This window comes from Piliocolobus tephrosceles, chromosome 1 (assembly GCF_002776525.5).
Source record: "Piliocolobus tephrosceles isolate RC106 chromosome 1, ASM277652v3, whole genome shotgun sequence".
Taxonomy (NCBI): Eukaryota; Metazoa; Chordata; class Mammalia; order Primates; family Cercopithecidae; genus Piliocolobus; species Piliocolobus tephrosceles.
The window spans coordinates 205826284-205840522 of NC_045434.1; the positions used below are offsets into that span (position 1 = coordinate 205826284).

At 50.0% G+C, this 14239-nt stretch overlaps 1 protein-coding gene across 2 annotated transcripts in view; it reads left to right on the forward strand.

Annotated features, from left to right (window-relative positions):
* SPATA21 (spermatogenesis associated 21) overlaps positions 1 to 14239 on the forward strand; it is a 48360-nt gene that overhangs the window by 14664 nt on the left and 19457 nt on the right. The window contains exons 4-5 of one of the 2 annotated variants that reach the window (XM_023193509.2): positions 2988 to 3048; positions 3402 to 3450. In XM_023193509.2, the coding sequence (XP_023049277.1) occupies positions 2988 to 3048; positions 3402 to 3450 (110 nt within the window). Of the gene's footprint in view, positions 1 to 2764; positions 3049 to 3401; positions 3451 to 14239 lie in introns of both variants that reach the window. The other variant, XM_023193508.2, reaches the window with a different exon arrangement.

A 14239-nucleotide genomic window follows, 5' to 3' on the forward strand; every position in this document is an offset into this window, starting at 1 on the left:
TTTTTTTGTATTTTTAGTAGAGACAGGGTTTCACTGTGTTAGCCAGGATGGTCTCAGTCCCCTGACCTTGTGATCCGCCTGCCTTGGCCTCCCAAAGTGCTGGGATTACAGGTGTGAGCCACCGCACCTGGCCTTGTAAGATTTATTTTTAACAGCTTCAGTGAGGTATAATTGGCATACACTTGCATATACTTCAAGTGTACAATTTAATGTTTTGACATATGTACACACCCACAAAACCATCCCCACAATCAAGAAAGCAAACATAACCATCACTCCAACCATTTCCTCGTGCCCTTTCTCATCCCCCCTCCCACTAGTCTCCTATCCTCAGGCAACCACCAACTATCACTATAGATTTGTTTGTATTTCATTGAATTTTACACAAATGGAATTGTACAGTGTACATTCTTTCTGTCTGGCTTCGTTCACTTCACATGACTATTTGAGATTCATCTAGGCCGAGTGCAGTGGCTCAGCCTGTAATCCCAGCACTTTGGGAGGCTGAGGCGGGTAAATCACCTGAGGTCAGGAGTTCAAGACCAGCTTGGCCAACCTGGTGAAACCCCATCTCTACTAAAAATATAAAAACTAGCCAGGCGAGGCCAGGCACAGTGGCTCACACCTGTAATCCCAGCAGTTTGGGAGGCCAAGGTGGGTGGATCACGAGGTCAGGAGATCGAGACCATCCTGGCTAACACGGTGAAACCCCGTCTTCACCAAAAATATAAAAAAAAAGACCAGGCACGGTAGCTCACGCCTGTAATCCCAGCACTTTGGGAGGCCGAGGCGGGTGGATTACGAGGTCAGGAGATCGAAATCATCTTGGTTAACACAGTGAAACCCCGTCTCCTACTAAAAATACAAAAAAATTAGCCAGGCGTGGTGGCGGGCGCCTGTAGTCCCAGCTACTCGGGAGGCTGAGGCAGGAGAATGGCGTGAACCTGAGCCGAGATTGTGCCACTGCACTCCAGCCTGGGCAACAGAGTGAGACTGTCTCAAAAAAAAAAAAAAAAAAAAAAAAAAAAAAAAAAAAAATTAGCCAGGTGCAGTGGCAGGCACCTGTAGTCCCAGTTACTCAGGAGGCTGAGGCAGGAGAATGGCGTGAACCTGGGAGACGGAGCTTGCAGTAAGACGAGATTGCGCCACTGCACTCCAGCCTGGGCAACTGAGCAAGACTCCATCTCAAAAAAAAAAAAATAAATAAAAATAAAAATTAGCCAGGCATGGTGGCAGGCGCATGTAATCCCAGCTACTCGGGAGGCTGAGGCAGGAGAATCACTTGAACCCGGGAGGCGGAGGTTGCAGTGAGCCAAGATCGCGCCATTGCACTCCAGCCTGAAGGACAGAGCAAGACTCTGTCTCAAAAAAAAAAAAAAAGAGAGAGAAAAAGAAAGAGATTCATGTATTGCGTGTATCAACATGTTGTTCTTTTGGTTGCTCAGTAATATTTCCATTCTATGGATATACCACAATATACCACATTTCTTTTCTTTGTTTTCTTTTCTTTCTTTTTTTTTTTGTTTGACATGGAGTCTCGCCCTGTTGCCCAGGCTGGAGTGCAGTGGTGTGATCTTGGCTCACTGCAACCTCTGCCTCCCGGGTTCAGTGATCCTCCCACCTCAGTCTCCTGAGTGACTGGGATTACAGGCACACACCATTACGCCCAGCTAATTTTTGTATTTTTAATAGAGACAGGGTTTCACCATGTTGGCCAGGCTGGTCCCGAACTCCTAACCTCATGTGATCCACCCACTTAGGCCTTTTTTTATATATTTTTTTAAGAGACAGAGTCTCACTCTGTCTCCCAGGCTAGAGTGCAGTGGTGTGATCATGGTTTATTGCAACCTCCGCCTCCTGGGTTCAAGTGATTCTCATGCCTCAGCCTCCCAAATAGCTGGGATTACAGGCATGAGCCACCATGCCTAGCTAATTTTGTATTTTTAGTAGAGACGGAATTTCACCATATTGGCCAGGCTGGTCATGAATTCCTGACTTCAAGTGATCTACCTGCCCCTCGGCCTCCCAAAATTCTGAGATTGCAGGTGTGTACCACCACGCCTGGCCAAAACCCCTCTTTTTAAGGAGCCTCGTGAAGGATTCTTGTTCTTTGAAATATCTCTTGGAAAATCCCATTTAAGGCTGGGCGTGGTGGCTCATGCCTGTAATCCCAGCACTTCGGGAGGCTGAGGCAGGAGGAATGCTTGAGCCCAGGAGTTCAAGACCAGCCTGAGCAACATAGTGAGACCTCATCTCTACCAAAAATTTAAAAATATCAGCCAGGCGTGGTGACAGGTATCTGTAGTCCCAGCCACTTGGGAGGCTGAAGCAGGGGGATCCCTTGAGCCTAGGAGGTTAAGGCTGCAATGAGCTGTGTTCGTGCCACTGTACTCTAGCCTGGGTGACAGAGTGCGACTTGTCTCAAAAAAGAGAAAAAAATAAAACACACACACACACACACACACGAAAATCCTATTTAAAGGGGATCTTCTCAATTTTCCATGCTCTCATTCCACTCCCACAGGGAAGTGTGGTTCTTTGGGTAGGTCACGCCTTCTCTGGGCTTCAATTTCTTCACCCCTCTAAATGTAGGAGTACCTGTGCTGCCTTCTAGGGGCACTGGGAGAATTAAGTAAGATGAAGCCTGAAGTGCTGGGATCCTAGTAAGCGTGTCGTAACTGGTCTCCAGTTCACCTGGAGCTTTGAGGTTCACCTGGGAACCAGGATGGAGTTCCCCAGCCTTAAGTGTCCTTGTCCTTGGCAGGGCCCCGGATATCAATCCACCCTCGGTCACCAGGCAGACGTAGTGCAGCCAGCAGAGCCTTGCTGCCCCTTGGCCGGCCGTGGCCAGCCACTGGGAGACAAGCGCCCCAGGGAGGCAGATGTCCCACACATCAGGCCACAGGAGGCTCCACCAGAGCCCAGCCCAGGGGTACATGGGGACAGCTCTCAGGAAGCAATGCCCCCAATGTCCATGGTGGCTCCAGAGGAAAAGACAGCCAGCTCCTTCCTGCCATCCACGCCTGGACCTACAAAAACAAAAGGAGGGTAAGTCACCCTCCAGTGCCATCCCCTGCCCCCAACAAGGATGCCCTTCTGCTGAGTTTCAGGTGAGGTGAATTCTAGTCCAGACTGCTCCTGACCCAGTAGAGGACCTTGGGCAAGTCATGCTCCCCTGGGTCTCAATTTCCCCATCTGTGTAACGGCTGGAATACCAGAATTCTTGGTTCCGTGAGCCTGTATACATGAGGATGGGGGGAAATAAGGAGACCCCTGAGATGAGAAGGCCAAGGGGATGAGGCTGGGGTGGAACTGAGTGTCCTCGGGGCTGAGAGGGGAGGGCAGGGGGGCAAACCTTCAGCTGAGCCCTTCCCCCACCTGTGGGTTTCTCCTCTATTCAGGGATGAGGCTGTGGAGACCCAGCCAGCACCGGGGCCTCTTCCTCCACCAGTAAGTAGGGCCATAATGGGGATGGGGACAGGCTGTGTAGGGGAAGGGCAGGGGGGATCAGGAGGAGGAAAAGGGCAGAGGCAGATATGGCACATCAAACACCTATGGCACGTCAAACTGAGGAAGGTGTGTGTGGCTGTGTGTGAAAGTGCACATGGATGTGCACACGTGTGTGTGTGCCTGTGTGTGTATTCTGAGTGGGCGTCAAGAATGCTCTTACACTCTGGAGCCCTTGGGTCCATCCCAGTTGGTGGCTTCTTCCACATCAGCATGGATTTCTTCCACCCATTTGCCCTCGGCCACAGCCACACAATCCGAAGTGTCCCTGAACACCTGGGAGGCTTCCCCAACCTCTCCCAGACACCCTCCCCTCCCCCGGCCCGGCTCTGCCACTTCCTAGTTCTTTGACCTGACCAGGCAACCTGCAAATACACAGTCACTAGCATGCCCTGCCAGCACCTGCCCTGTCTCATCCTGCTGTGTTCATTGGCAAAACTCCACCCTGGCTAAACCCACCCAGCCTTGTACCCATGTTGAGCAGCTCAACGCGGCTGGAGAACATCCTGTCTTGTTGATGGGTTTCACTTTCAAGCAGTAACCACTCATGCCGGATGCTGCTGGCAAGTCTCACTTTTCCATGGCCACACCGCCCTCCCCTCTGCTCCAGGTCATCATTTCACAACAGCATCCTCCGCACCCCTCATCTCACTCGTGTGTCACTGACAAACAGAAGCATCAGATGAGAAGAAGCGTTCCCAAACCCACCACACTCCCTGCCTTGATTTGGCTGCAATGGGAGCTGTGAAGATGGGCCCCAGGTCCCATGGCTGTCTCCCCACTTATTCATTAGCTCTCGTCCCCTCCCCCACCACATGATCCCTCTCTGCATTACTACAGGATGAGTCCATCAGCATACAAACATGGCTTAGCCTCCACAATATCAAAAGCTGCCTTTCTTTATTTTTTTTCCTTTTTTTTTTTTTTTTTTTTTTTTTTTTTTTGAGACAGAATCTCTGTTGCCCAGGCTGGAGTGCAGTGGTGTGATCACGGCTCACTGCAACCTCTACCTCCCGGGTTCAAGCTAGTCTCAGCCTCCCGAGTAGCTGGGACTACAGGCGTGCACCAGCATGCCCGACATCAAAAGCCATCTTTCTTTGCTCCCCTTTGCAGCACCGTTCCTCAATAATTGTCCCCCTCACCTCCTCTGCTTGTCTTTTCTCAACACGTCCCCATAGGAGAGCTTTTATCGAGGTCTCCATGATCTCCATCTGGCTTATCAAATGGAAAAGCTCTGTCCTTACAGAGCCCACCTCGAAACAGCAGAAGACACAACGGCTCCCTCTCTTCTTCTCAATGCTACCTTCTGCAGGTCTGTGACAGCCCCACCTTGGTTCTCCTCCCATGTCACTAGCGACTCCTTCTCAGTCTCCCTCCCTAGTTCCTCCTCATCTTCTCCACCCTCAGGGCTCCGCGCTCTGGTCTCCCATCTCCATTCTCTGCCTGGATGATCTTATTCGGTCCCTCTGATGATTCCCAAATCCACATCTTCAGGCGAGACTTTGCCTTTTTTTTTTTTTTATTGACACAGGCTAGAGTGTCAATGTTGCCCAGGCTGGAGTGCAGTGGTACAGTCTCAGCTCACTGCAACCTCTGTCTCTGAGATTCAAGCGATTCTCTTGCCTCAGCCTCCTGAGTAGGTGGGATTACAGGCACGCACCACCTCACCTGGCTAATTTGTGTATTTTTAGTAGAGACGGGGTTTCACCATATTGGCCAGGCTGCTCTCAAACTCCTTACCTCAGGTGATCCGCCTGCCTCGGCCTCCCAAAGTGCTCGGATTACAGGCGTGAGCCACCACACCCAGCCATAGACCTTGCTTTTAAATTCCATGTTCACATATACAATGGTCTACTTGAATTCCCTCTGGCTGGCTAATTCACTTCTCAAACATGACCACAGCAGTCTTCTTCAGTCCAGCAAACGACACTGCCTTTCTCACCCAAGGGGCTCATGCAGCCCAGCTCAAAATCACCTGATTCCTCCTTTTCTCTCGATAATCCTTTCACGTGTGTCAACAAGCCCTGTTTAGTGCTACCTACAAAATAAATCCTGAATCCATCCCTTCTTTCCATCCCCTCTTTCATTACCCTAGTCCAAGTCTCATCTTCTTAGAATAAGATCCAAAATCTGCACCAAGATCCATAAAGCCCTATGTCTAGCCACTCTGGTCTGACCTCCAGCCTTTGAATATGCTAAGCCTAGTCTCACCTCAGGGCCTTTGAGTGTGCCTGTGCCTGAACTCCTCCCCATAGACAGTCTAATGGCTAACTCTTTTGAGTCATTCACTTTTCAGTTTCGACATCAGTTTTTCCACAAGGCCTTCCCTGGCCAGCCGATCTCAAGGAACCTGTCAGCCACGCTCTGCTTATCACATTGCCCTGTTTTATTGTCTTTGTAGTACTTTCTCTCTCTGACATGATCTTTAAGTTGTCAACCTATTCATCATCTAGAATGCAAGCTCCCTGAGGGCAGCCTCGCTAGTTGACTTACCCTCTGTGTTTTGTGCCTCAAACAATGCCCAGCATGTGGTAGGTACTCAACAGGAATGTGGTGAATAAATAAATGGATGGGAATAAGACAAGGTACCTCTCTGAACTGGTGAGAAGTCAGATGAGAAATAGGAACTAGGCTGGATGCGGTGGCTTATGCCTATAATCCCAGCAATTTGGGAGGCCGAGGCGGGTGGGTCACCTGAGGTCAGGGGTTCAGGACCTGCCTGGCCAAAATACAAAAATTAGTCAGGCATGGTGGCGTGCGCCTGTAGTCCCAGCTACTCAGGAGGCTGAGGCAGGAGAATCGCTTGAACCTGTGAGGCAGAGCATGCAGTGAGCCAAGATCGCGCCACTGCACTCCATCCTGAGCAACAGAGCATGACTCTGTCTCGGAAAAAAAAAAGAGAGAGAGAGAGAGAAATAAGAACTATTCCTTGCCTGTGCGTTTCCACCTTTTCCCCCATCCCTACCCCATGCACAGAGTGGGCTGGATACTGTGGGGAAGAAGAGGAGAGGGCACAATTTGGCTCCACAAGTACATACTGAGTCTCTGTGGCATACCAGGCCCAGTGCTTGGAGGGAAAGGACAAGGAAAGCCGAGGAGGGCCCCTGCTCCCTGCTCCGGAGGATGCAGCTGAGCTGGTGGCACCACAAGAGATGAGAGTCCTGGACAGGAAGTCCTGCAGGCACTCAGAGGAGCCCTGGGACCATTGGGTAGCTTTCTGGAGAGGGAGGACTGATATTAGACTGTACAGAGGTAACGGAATACCGACAGAGCCAGGGAGTAGAAAGGGGAGTAGCCAGGGATGGGTGCAGTGGCTCACGCCTGTAATCCGAGCACTTTGGGAGGCCGAGGCACGTGGATCACCTGAGGTTAGAGTTCGAGACCAGCTTGGCCAACACAGGGAAATCCTGTCTCTACTAAAAATACAAAAAAATTAGCCAGGCATGGTGGCAGGCACCTATAATCCCAGCTACTCAGGGGGCCGAGGCAGGAGAATCACTTGAACCCGGGAGGCAGAGGCTGCAGTGAGCTGAGATGGCGCCATCGCACCCTAGCCTGGGGGACAAGAGCGAGACTTTGTCTCAAAAAAAAAAAAAAAAACCCACAAAAAATTAGCTGGGCATGGTGGCAGGTGCCTGTAGTCCCGGCTATTTGGGAGGCTGAGGCAGGAGAATCACTTGAACCCAGGAGGCAGAGACTGCAGTGAGCTGAGATCGTGCCATTGCACTCCAGCCTAGGCAGCGAATGAAACTCCGTCTCAAAAAAAAAAAAAAAAAAAAAAAGCAAAGAAAAGAAAGGGCAGCCAGGCAGCAGCAGACCCATCACAAGGAAAGTTACAGAGATAGGAAAGAAGGTGAATGAAGACTGACAATGGAGGCCATCATCTGGGCCTCATGGGACAAGCATATTGGATACGATGGTCAAAGCGGCTGAAAAGCTAGGCTGGCTGTGATACAAAGCATCTAGTAGGTGAGACAGGCTCACCATCTACTGGTTACCAACTTGTCTGAGTCCAGTGAGGCAGAATATCCATTCATACATGTTATATAAAATGGGTTTATTACTAAAGATGGGCAGCAAAGGACAACAGAAGCATGGGATCCACTGTGAGCCTGGCCCCCAAGGCTCAGGAAAGCTGTCTGGTGCAGAGGGAGTCTTGTCTACATGTGCCCCACTTGCTGAGGGACCCCAGAAAGCAGCTCACCCTGGGTTTTATACTTCAAGGTGACATGCTTTGGTGGGCTAAAGCCTTGAAGGCTGTCCTATTTCTGGGGCTCAGGGGAGTGGAACAGATAGATCCTGGGGGTGTTGCAGCCAGTCCCTCTCTATCTTAGGATATTGCATTCCCAGCATATCCTTTAACTATATAATCTTCAGAACTATATAATTCTTTAACTACATAATCGTTTTTAACAAGTGAAAAATGAGAGAGAACTAGGTGGGTCTAAGGCCCACCTGCACCCGGAGACCCGTCCTGCACAGTCCTAGAGTGGAGCATTTGGCCTTAGCACTCTAATGTCCCTCTTAACACCTTGCACAAAGCTACAAGAATAAACACTAGATTAGAGCACCCCGAGGCTGGGGACTAGGCACCCCTGTATCCACATGACTGCACGTGTGGCACAGGTGGATGAAGGGATGGGCGTGACAGTCACAGGGAGCCCCCGCAGGCTCAGGGGTAGCAGGGCAGTGACACAAGAGCTGCACAGAGGTCAACCCAGTAGTCTGTGCAGGACATGTGGTGCCAGGTCGAAGGGGCTCAGAGAAGGCAGAAGGAGGAATCCAGGTGTGTAAGGGCTAGAGAAGCTGGAAGGAAAGATGTCAGGGGCTTGGCACCATTATTCACCCACAGGCTGAGTGCCTGCTGGGAGCAGAGCTTGGTGCTGGGTCCTGAAATAATAAGACATATTCTGAGACAGACCCCTACCCACCTTGGGGCTCAGAGTCTGTATCTGCAACAGGGACAGAGGCCTCGGACTTCGGAAGCCCTGTAGTCGCCAGAGGGCCAAGATGACAGTGAGGCTGGATTCATGGCCACCATCTTGGGCCCCCAATATCACAATGGAGTGGGAGCCCCAGAACTGCCTTTTTTTTTTTTTTCTTTTTTGAGACAGGGTCACATTCTGTTGCCCATGCTAGAGTGCAGCGGCACAATCTTGGCTCACTGCAGCCTCCGCCTCCTGGGCTCAAGTGATCCTCCCGCCTCAGCCCCTTCAAGTAGCTGGTAGTACAGGTGCGAGCCACCATGCCTGGCTAATTTTTGTGTTTTCTGTAGAGACAGGGTTCCACCATGTTGCCCAGGCTGTTCTCGAACTCCTGAGCTCAAGCGATCCACCTGCCTCAGCATCCTGAAGTGTTAGGATTACAGGCATAAGCCACCGCGCCCGGCCCAGAACTGCTTTTGATTGCTAGTTTGTTTTAGACTTGACAGAAATTGAGCATTTGCCTTTAATTCAGGAAAACAATTAAAGGAGTTTTTGGCATGGGAAAATTGGGTCTCCTTTCTAGGCTTCAGAATACTCAACTAGAATTTTTTTTTTTTTTTTTTTGAGATGGAATTTTGCTCTTGTTGCCCAGGCTGAAGTTGCAATGGTGTGATCTCAGCTCACCACAACCTCCGCCTCCCAGGTTTAAGGAATTCTGCTGCCTCAGCCCTCCTGAGTAGCTGGGATTACAGGCATGTGAAAAACGCCCAGCTAATTTTGCATTTTTAGCAGAGACGGGGTTTCTCCATGTTGGTCAGGCTGGTCTCGAACTCCCTACCTCAGGTGATCCACCCGCCTCAGCTTCCCAAAGTGCTGGGATTACAGGCGTGAGCCACCGCGCCCGTCAACTATAGTTATTTTCTTTTCTTTTCTTTTTCTTTTTTTTTTTTTTTTTGAGACGGAGTTTTGTTCTGCCGCCCAGGCTGGAGTGCAGTGGCCGGATCTCAGCTCACTGCAAGCTCCGCCTCCTGGGTTCACGCCATTCTCCTGTCTCAGCCTCCCGAGTAGCTGGGACTACAGGCGCCCGCCTCGTCTCCCGGCTAGTTTTTTGTAGTTTTTAGTAGAGACGGGGTTTCACCGTGTTAGCCAGGATGGTCTTGATCTCCTGACCTCGTGATCCATCCGTCTCGGCCTCCCAAAGTGCTGGGATTACAGGCTTGAGCCACCGCGCCCGGCCAACTATAGTTATTTTCAACCCTACTGCTTGCTAAGCGTTTACTCCAAGTGTTTTATTTGCATTATCTTGCTTCTCAGACGTCACTGAGAAAAGTGAAATAATCAGTGTTTAGTTAACATACATATTGAGGACGACATACCAAACACAGTTGTGAAACTGGTGACTTCATGGTGAATGGAGCTTGTGACCTAGTTCAAGTCTAGACCATTACATGTCAACAAATATGTACAGTCTAGACCATTACATGTCAACAAATAAATACAGTTTAGGCCAGGTGCGGTGGCTTACACCTGTAATCCCAACACTTTGAGTGGCTGAGGTGGGCAGATCACTTGAGGCCAGGAGTTTGAGACCAGCCTAGGCAACATGGCAAAACCCTGTCTCCACTAAAAGTACAAAAAAATTAGCTGGACTGTGGTGGCGCACACCTGTGATCCCACCTACTTGGGAGGCTGAGGCATGAGAATCACTTGAACCCGGGAGGCAGAAGTTACAGTGAGCCAAGATCACACCACTGCACTCCAGCCTGGGAGACAGAATGAGACTCTGTCTCAAAAAAAAAAAAAAAGACTCTAGGCTCACACTCATCAGGACGACTGCTATAACAAGAAAAAAAAAAAAAAAAAAAAAAAACAGAAAATAACAAGTGTTGACAAGGAAACTGGAACACCTATGTACTGCTGGTGGAAATGGAAAATGGAAAATGGTACAGCTACTGTGGTAAACAGTATGATAGGCCAGGCATGGTGGCTCACACCTGTAACCCCAGCACTTTGGGAGGTCGAGGCGGGCAGATCACTTCAGGTCAGGAGTTCAAGACCAGCCTGGCCAATATGGCAAAACCCTGTCTCTACTAAAAATACAAAAATTAGCCAGGCATGGTGGCACGTGCCTGTAGTTCCAGCTACCCCAGGGGCTGAGCCAGGAGAATCGCCTGAACCTGGGAGGCAGAGGTTGCAGTGAGCCAAGACCATGCCATTGCACTCCCACCTGGGCAACAAGAGCAAAACTCTGTCTCAAAAAAGAAAGAAAAGAGAAGAGAAGAGAAGAGAGAAAAGAAAAGAGTATGATAGCAGTTCCTCAGAAAATTAAAGATAGAATTACTACTATAAGATGCTGAAACTTCATTTCTGGGTATATACCCCAGAGAATTGAAAGCAGGGTCTCAAGGAGATCTTTGTACACTTATGTTCATAGCTGTATTATTCACAGTGGATAACAGATGAAAGCAACCCAAGTGTCCATTGACAGATGAATGGATATGCCAGATGTGGTCTGTACGTACAATAGATTATTCAGCCTTAAAAAGGGAGGAAATTCTGCCACATGCTGCCACATGGATGAGCTTTGAGGATGTTATGCTAAGTGAAATAAGCCAGTCACAAAAAGACAAAGCAATTCCACTTACATGAGATTCTTTTTTTTTTGAGACGGAGTCTTGCTCTGTCACCCAGGCTGGAGTGCAGTGGGACGATCTTGGCTCACTGGAAGCTCCGCTCCCCAGGTTCACTCTATTCTCCTGCCTCAGCCTCTCAAGTAGCTGGGACTACAGGCACCCACCACCACTCCAGGCAAAATTTTTTTTTTTTTTTTGTATTTTTAGTAGAGATGGGGTTTCACCATGTAGCCAGGATGGTCTTAATCTCCTGACCTCAGGATCCGCCCGCCTCAGCCTCCCAAAGTGCTGGGATTACAGGCGTGAGCCACCGCGCCTGGCTTTATATGAGATTCTTAGTCAAATCCATAGAGACAGGAAGTGGAAACGGTAGTTGCCAGGGCTCGGGGGAGTGGTGATAGGAGGTTATTATTTAATGGATATGGAGTTTCTGTTCTACAAGATGAAAAGACCAGCCTGGGCAACATAGCAGGACTCTGCTCTAAAAAAAAGGAAATCACTGGCTGGACGCAGTGGCTCGTTCCTATAATCCCAGCACTTTGAGAGGCTGAGGCGGGTGGATCACGAGGTCAGGAGATCGAGGCCATCCTGACCAACATGGTGAAATCCTGTCTCTACTAAAATACAAAAAATTAGCCAGGCTTGGTAGCGTGCACCTGTAGTTCCAGCTACTCAGGAGGCTGAGGCAGGGGAATTGCTTGAACCCAGGAGGCGGAGGTTGTAATGAGCCGAGATCATGCCACCACACTCCAGCGTGGCAACAGAGTGAGAATTCATCTCAAAAAAAAAAAAAAGAAAGAAAGAAAATCATTAAGATGGTAAATGTGGCCGGGTGTGGTGGCTTATGCCTGTAATCCCAGCACTTTGGGAGGCCGAGGCAGGCACATCACCTGAGGTCAGGAGTTCGAGACCAGTTTGGCCAACATGGCGAAACCCTGTCCCTACTAAAAATACAAAAATTAGCCAGGCGTGGTGGTGCACACCTGTGATCCTAGCTACTTGGGAGGCTGAGGCAGGAGAATTGCTTGAACACAGGAGGCAGAGGTTGCAGTGAGCCAAGATCTCCAGCCTCTGCTCTCCAGCCTGGGCAACAGAGTGAGACTCTGTCTCAAAACAAACAAACAAAGATGGTAAATGTTACGTGTATGTTATCACAGGAAAAAAAAAAAAGTTGGAAGATAAAAACAAGGACTCTAGGTCTGGGGCGTGAGCCACAGGTGATGTCATTAAGTGAGACACAAGCCTGGGTAGCAGCAGATGAGAGGAACCTGAGGTCTCTGCTTTGCTCCTGTTCTAGACACCCAAGAAGAGATGTCAAGGAGGACGTCTGGTATTAGGAAGGACAAAGAAACGTGAGGAAAATGGAGTCATGGGCAGGAAGACGACTTCTAGGGAGGGAGGGAGCCCAGAGCACGGGGGAGGACTGAGGACAAATCCCCGGGTCTCCACAACACTGAGAAATGGAGCACGAGTGAGGAGGAGCCAGCACCAGAGGCAGGGGCAGAGCAACCAGTGAGGGGCAGGAGTCTAGAGCAGGGGGCATTTCCAGAAGGACAGAGTGAATGGGCATCTGTGTCTAATGCTGCCAAGGGGTCAACTCAGATGAGGGCAGAGATCTGACCGTGGCATGGCAAGAGCAGCTTTAGGGAGTGCTAGGCAGAGCCTGATTGGAGATGGAAGTGTGGAGTCAGGACAGCCAACGCTTTCAAGGAATTTTGCAATAGAAGGGGAGCAGAGAGGGATGATGGAGGTGAGGTGGTATCAGGAGACTTTGTTTTTTTCTTAAAGAAGGAAGATTAGCCGGCTTTGGTGGCACACATCTGTAATCCCAGCACTTTGGGAGGCTGAGATAGGAGGATCATTTAAGCCCAGCGGTTTGAGACCAGCCTGGGCAAGACGAGACCCTGTCTCTACAAAAAATTAAAATATTAGCCAGGCCTGGTGGTGAGCACCTGTAGTCTTAGCCACTTGGGAGGCTGAGGTGGGATTATCCCTTGAGCCCAGGAATCCAAGGTGGCAGTGAGCTGAGATCGTGTCACTGCATTCCAGCCTGGGCAACAAAATGAGACCTTATTTCTTTCAAAATAAAAGAGGGAAGATGATAATATATTTACATGCTGATAGAAGTAATCTGGTGGGGAAAGCAAAGTTGGTAACTTAGGAAGAGAGAGTGTGTAGTAAGCACAGCGCCTTTCATTGGGAGAAAAGCCTGGCCTGGCAGGAGGCAGAATGGGGACAGCCAGTCCCTCTGAGGAGAGGGAACAGGTGCAAGAGAGCCTGGGGTTGCTGAGTGAATGAGAAGCGGGTGTACAGGAATAAAAGAGGCAGCCAAGGTCCTGCCCTCAATAATGCTTACCTTCTGGTCAGGAGAGCAGACAACAGGCATGAACAAGGCCAAGTGGTGGGACCGGGAGTAACTCACTCAAGACCACGGCTCAGCCAGGTGTGGTGGCTCACACTTGTCATCCCAGCACTTTGGGAGGCCAAGGCAGAGGATCACTTGAGGTCAGGAGTTCCAAACCAGCCTGGGCAACATGGTGAAACCCTGTCTCTACAAAAAACACAAGGATTAGGCCGGGTGCAGTGGCTCATGCCTATAATCCCAGCACTTTGGGAAGCCAAAGCAGACAGACAGATCACCTGAGGTCAGGAGTTCGAGAGCAGCCTGGTCAATGTGGCAAAACGCCATCTCTGCTAAAAATATAAAAATTAGCTGGGCATGGTGGTGCATTCCTGTAGTCCCAGCCACTCAGGAGGCTCAGGCAGAAGAATCGCTTAAACCTGGGAGGTGGAGGTTGCAGTGAACCAAGATCACACCACTGCACTGCAGCCTGGGAAACACAGCAAGACATCATCTCAGAAAAAAAAAAGATTAGCTGGGCGTGGCAGTGTGCAGCTGTAGTCCCAGCTACTCTGGAGGCTGAGGTGGGAGGATCACTCAAGCCAGGAAGGTCAAGGCTACAATGAGCTGAGATCACGCCACCGCACTCCAGCCTGAGTGACAGAGCAAAACCCTGTCTCAAAAAACAAGAAGAAGAAGAAGAAGGAGGAGGAGGGAGGAGGAGGAGGAGAAGGAGGAGAAGGAGGAGGAGGAGGAGGAGAAGAAGAAGGAAGAAGAAGAAGGAAGAAGAAAGAAGGAAGGAGGAAGAAGGAAGAAGGAAGAAGGAAGAAGAA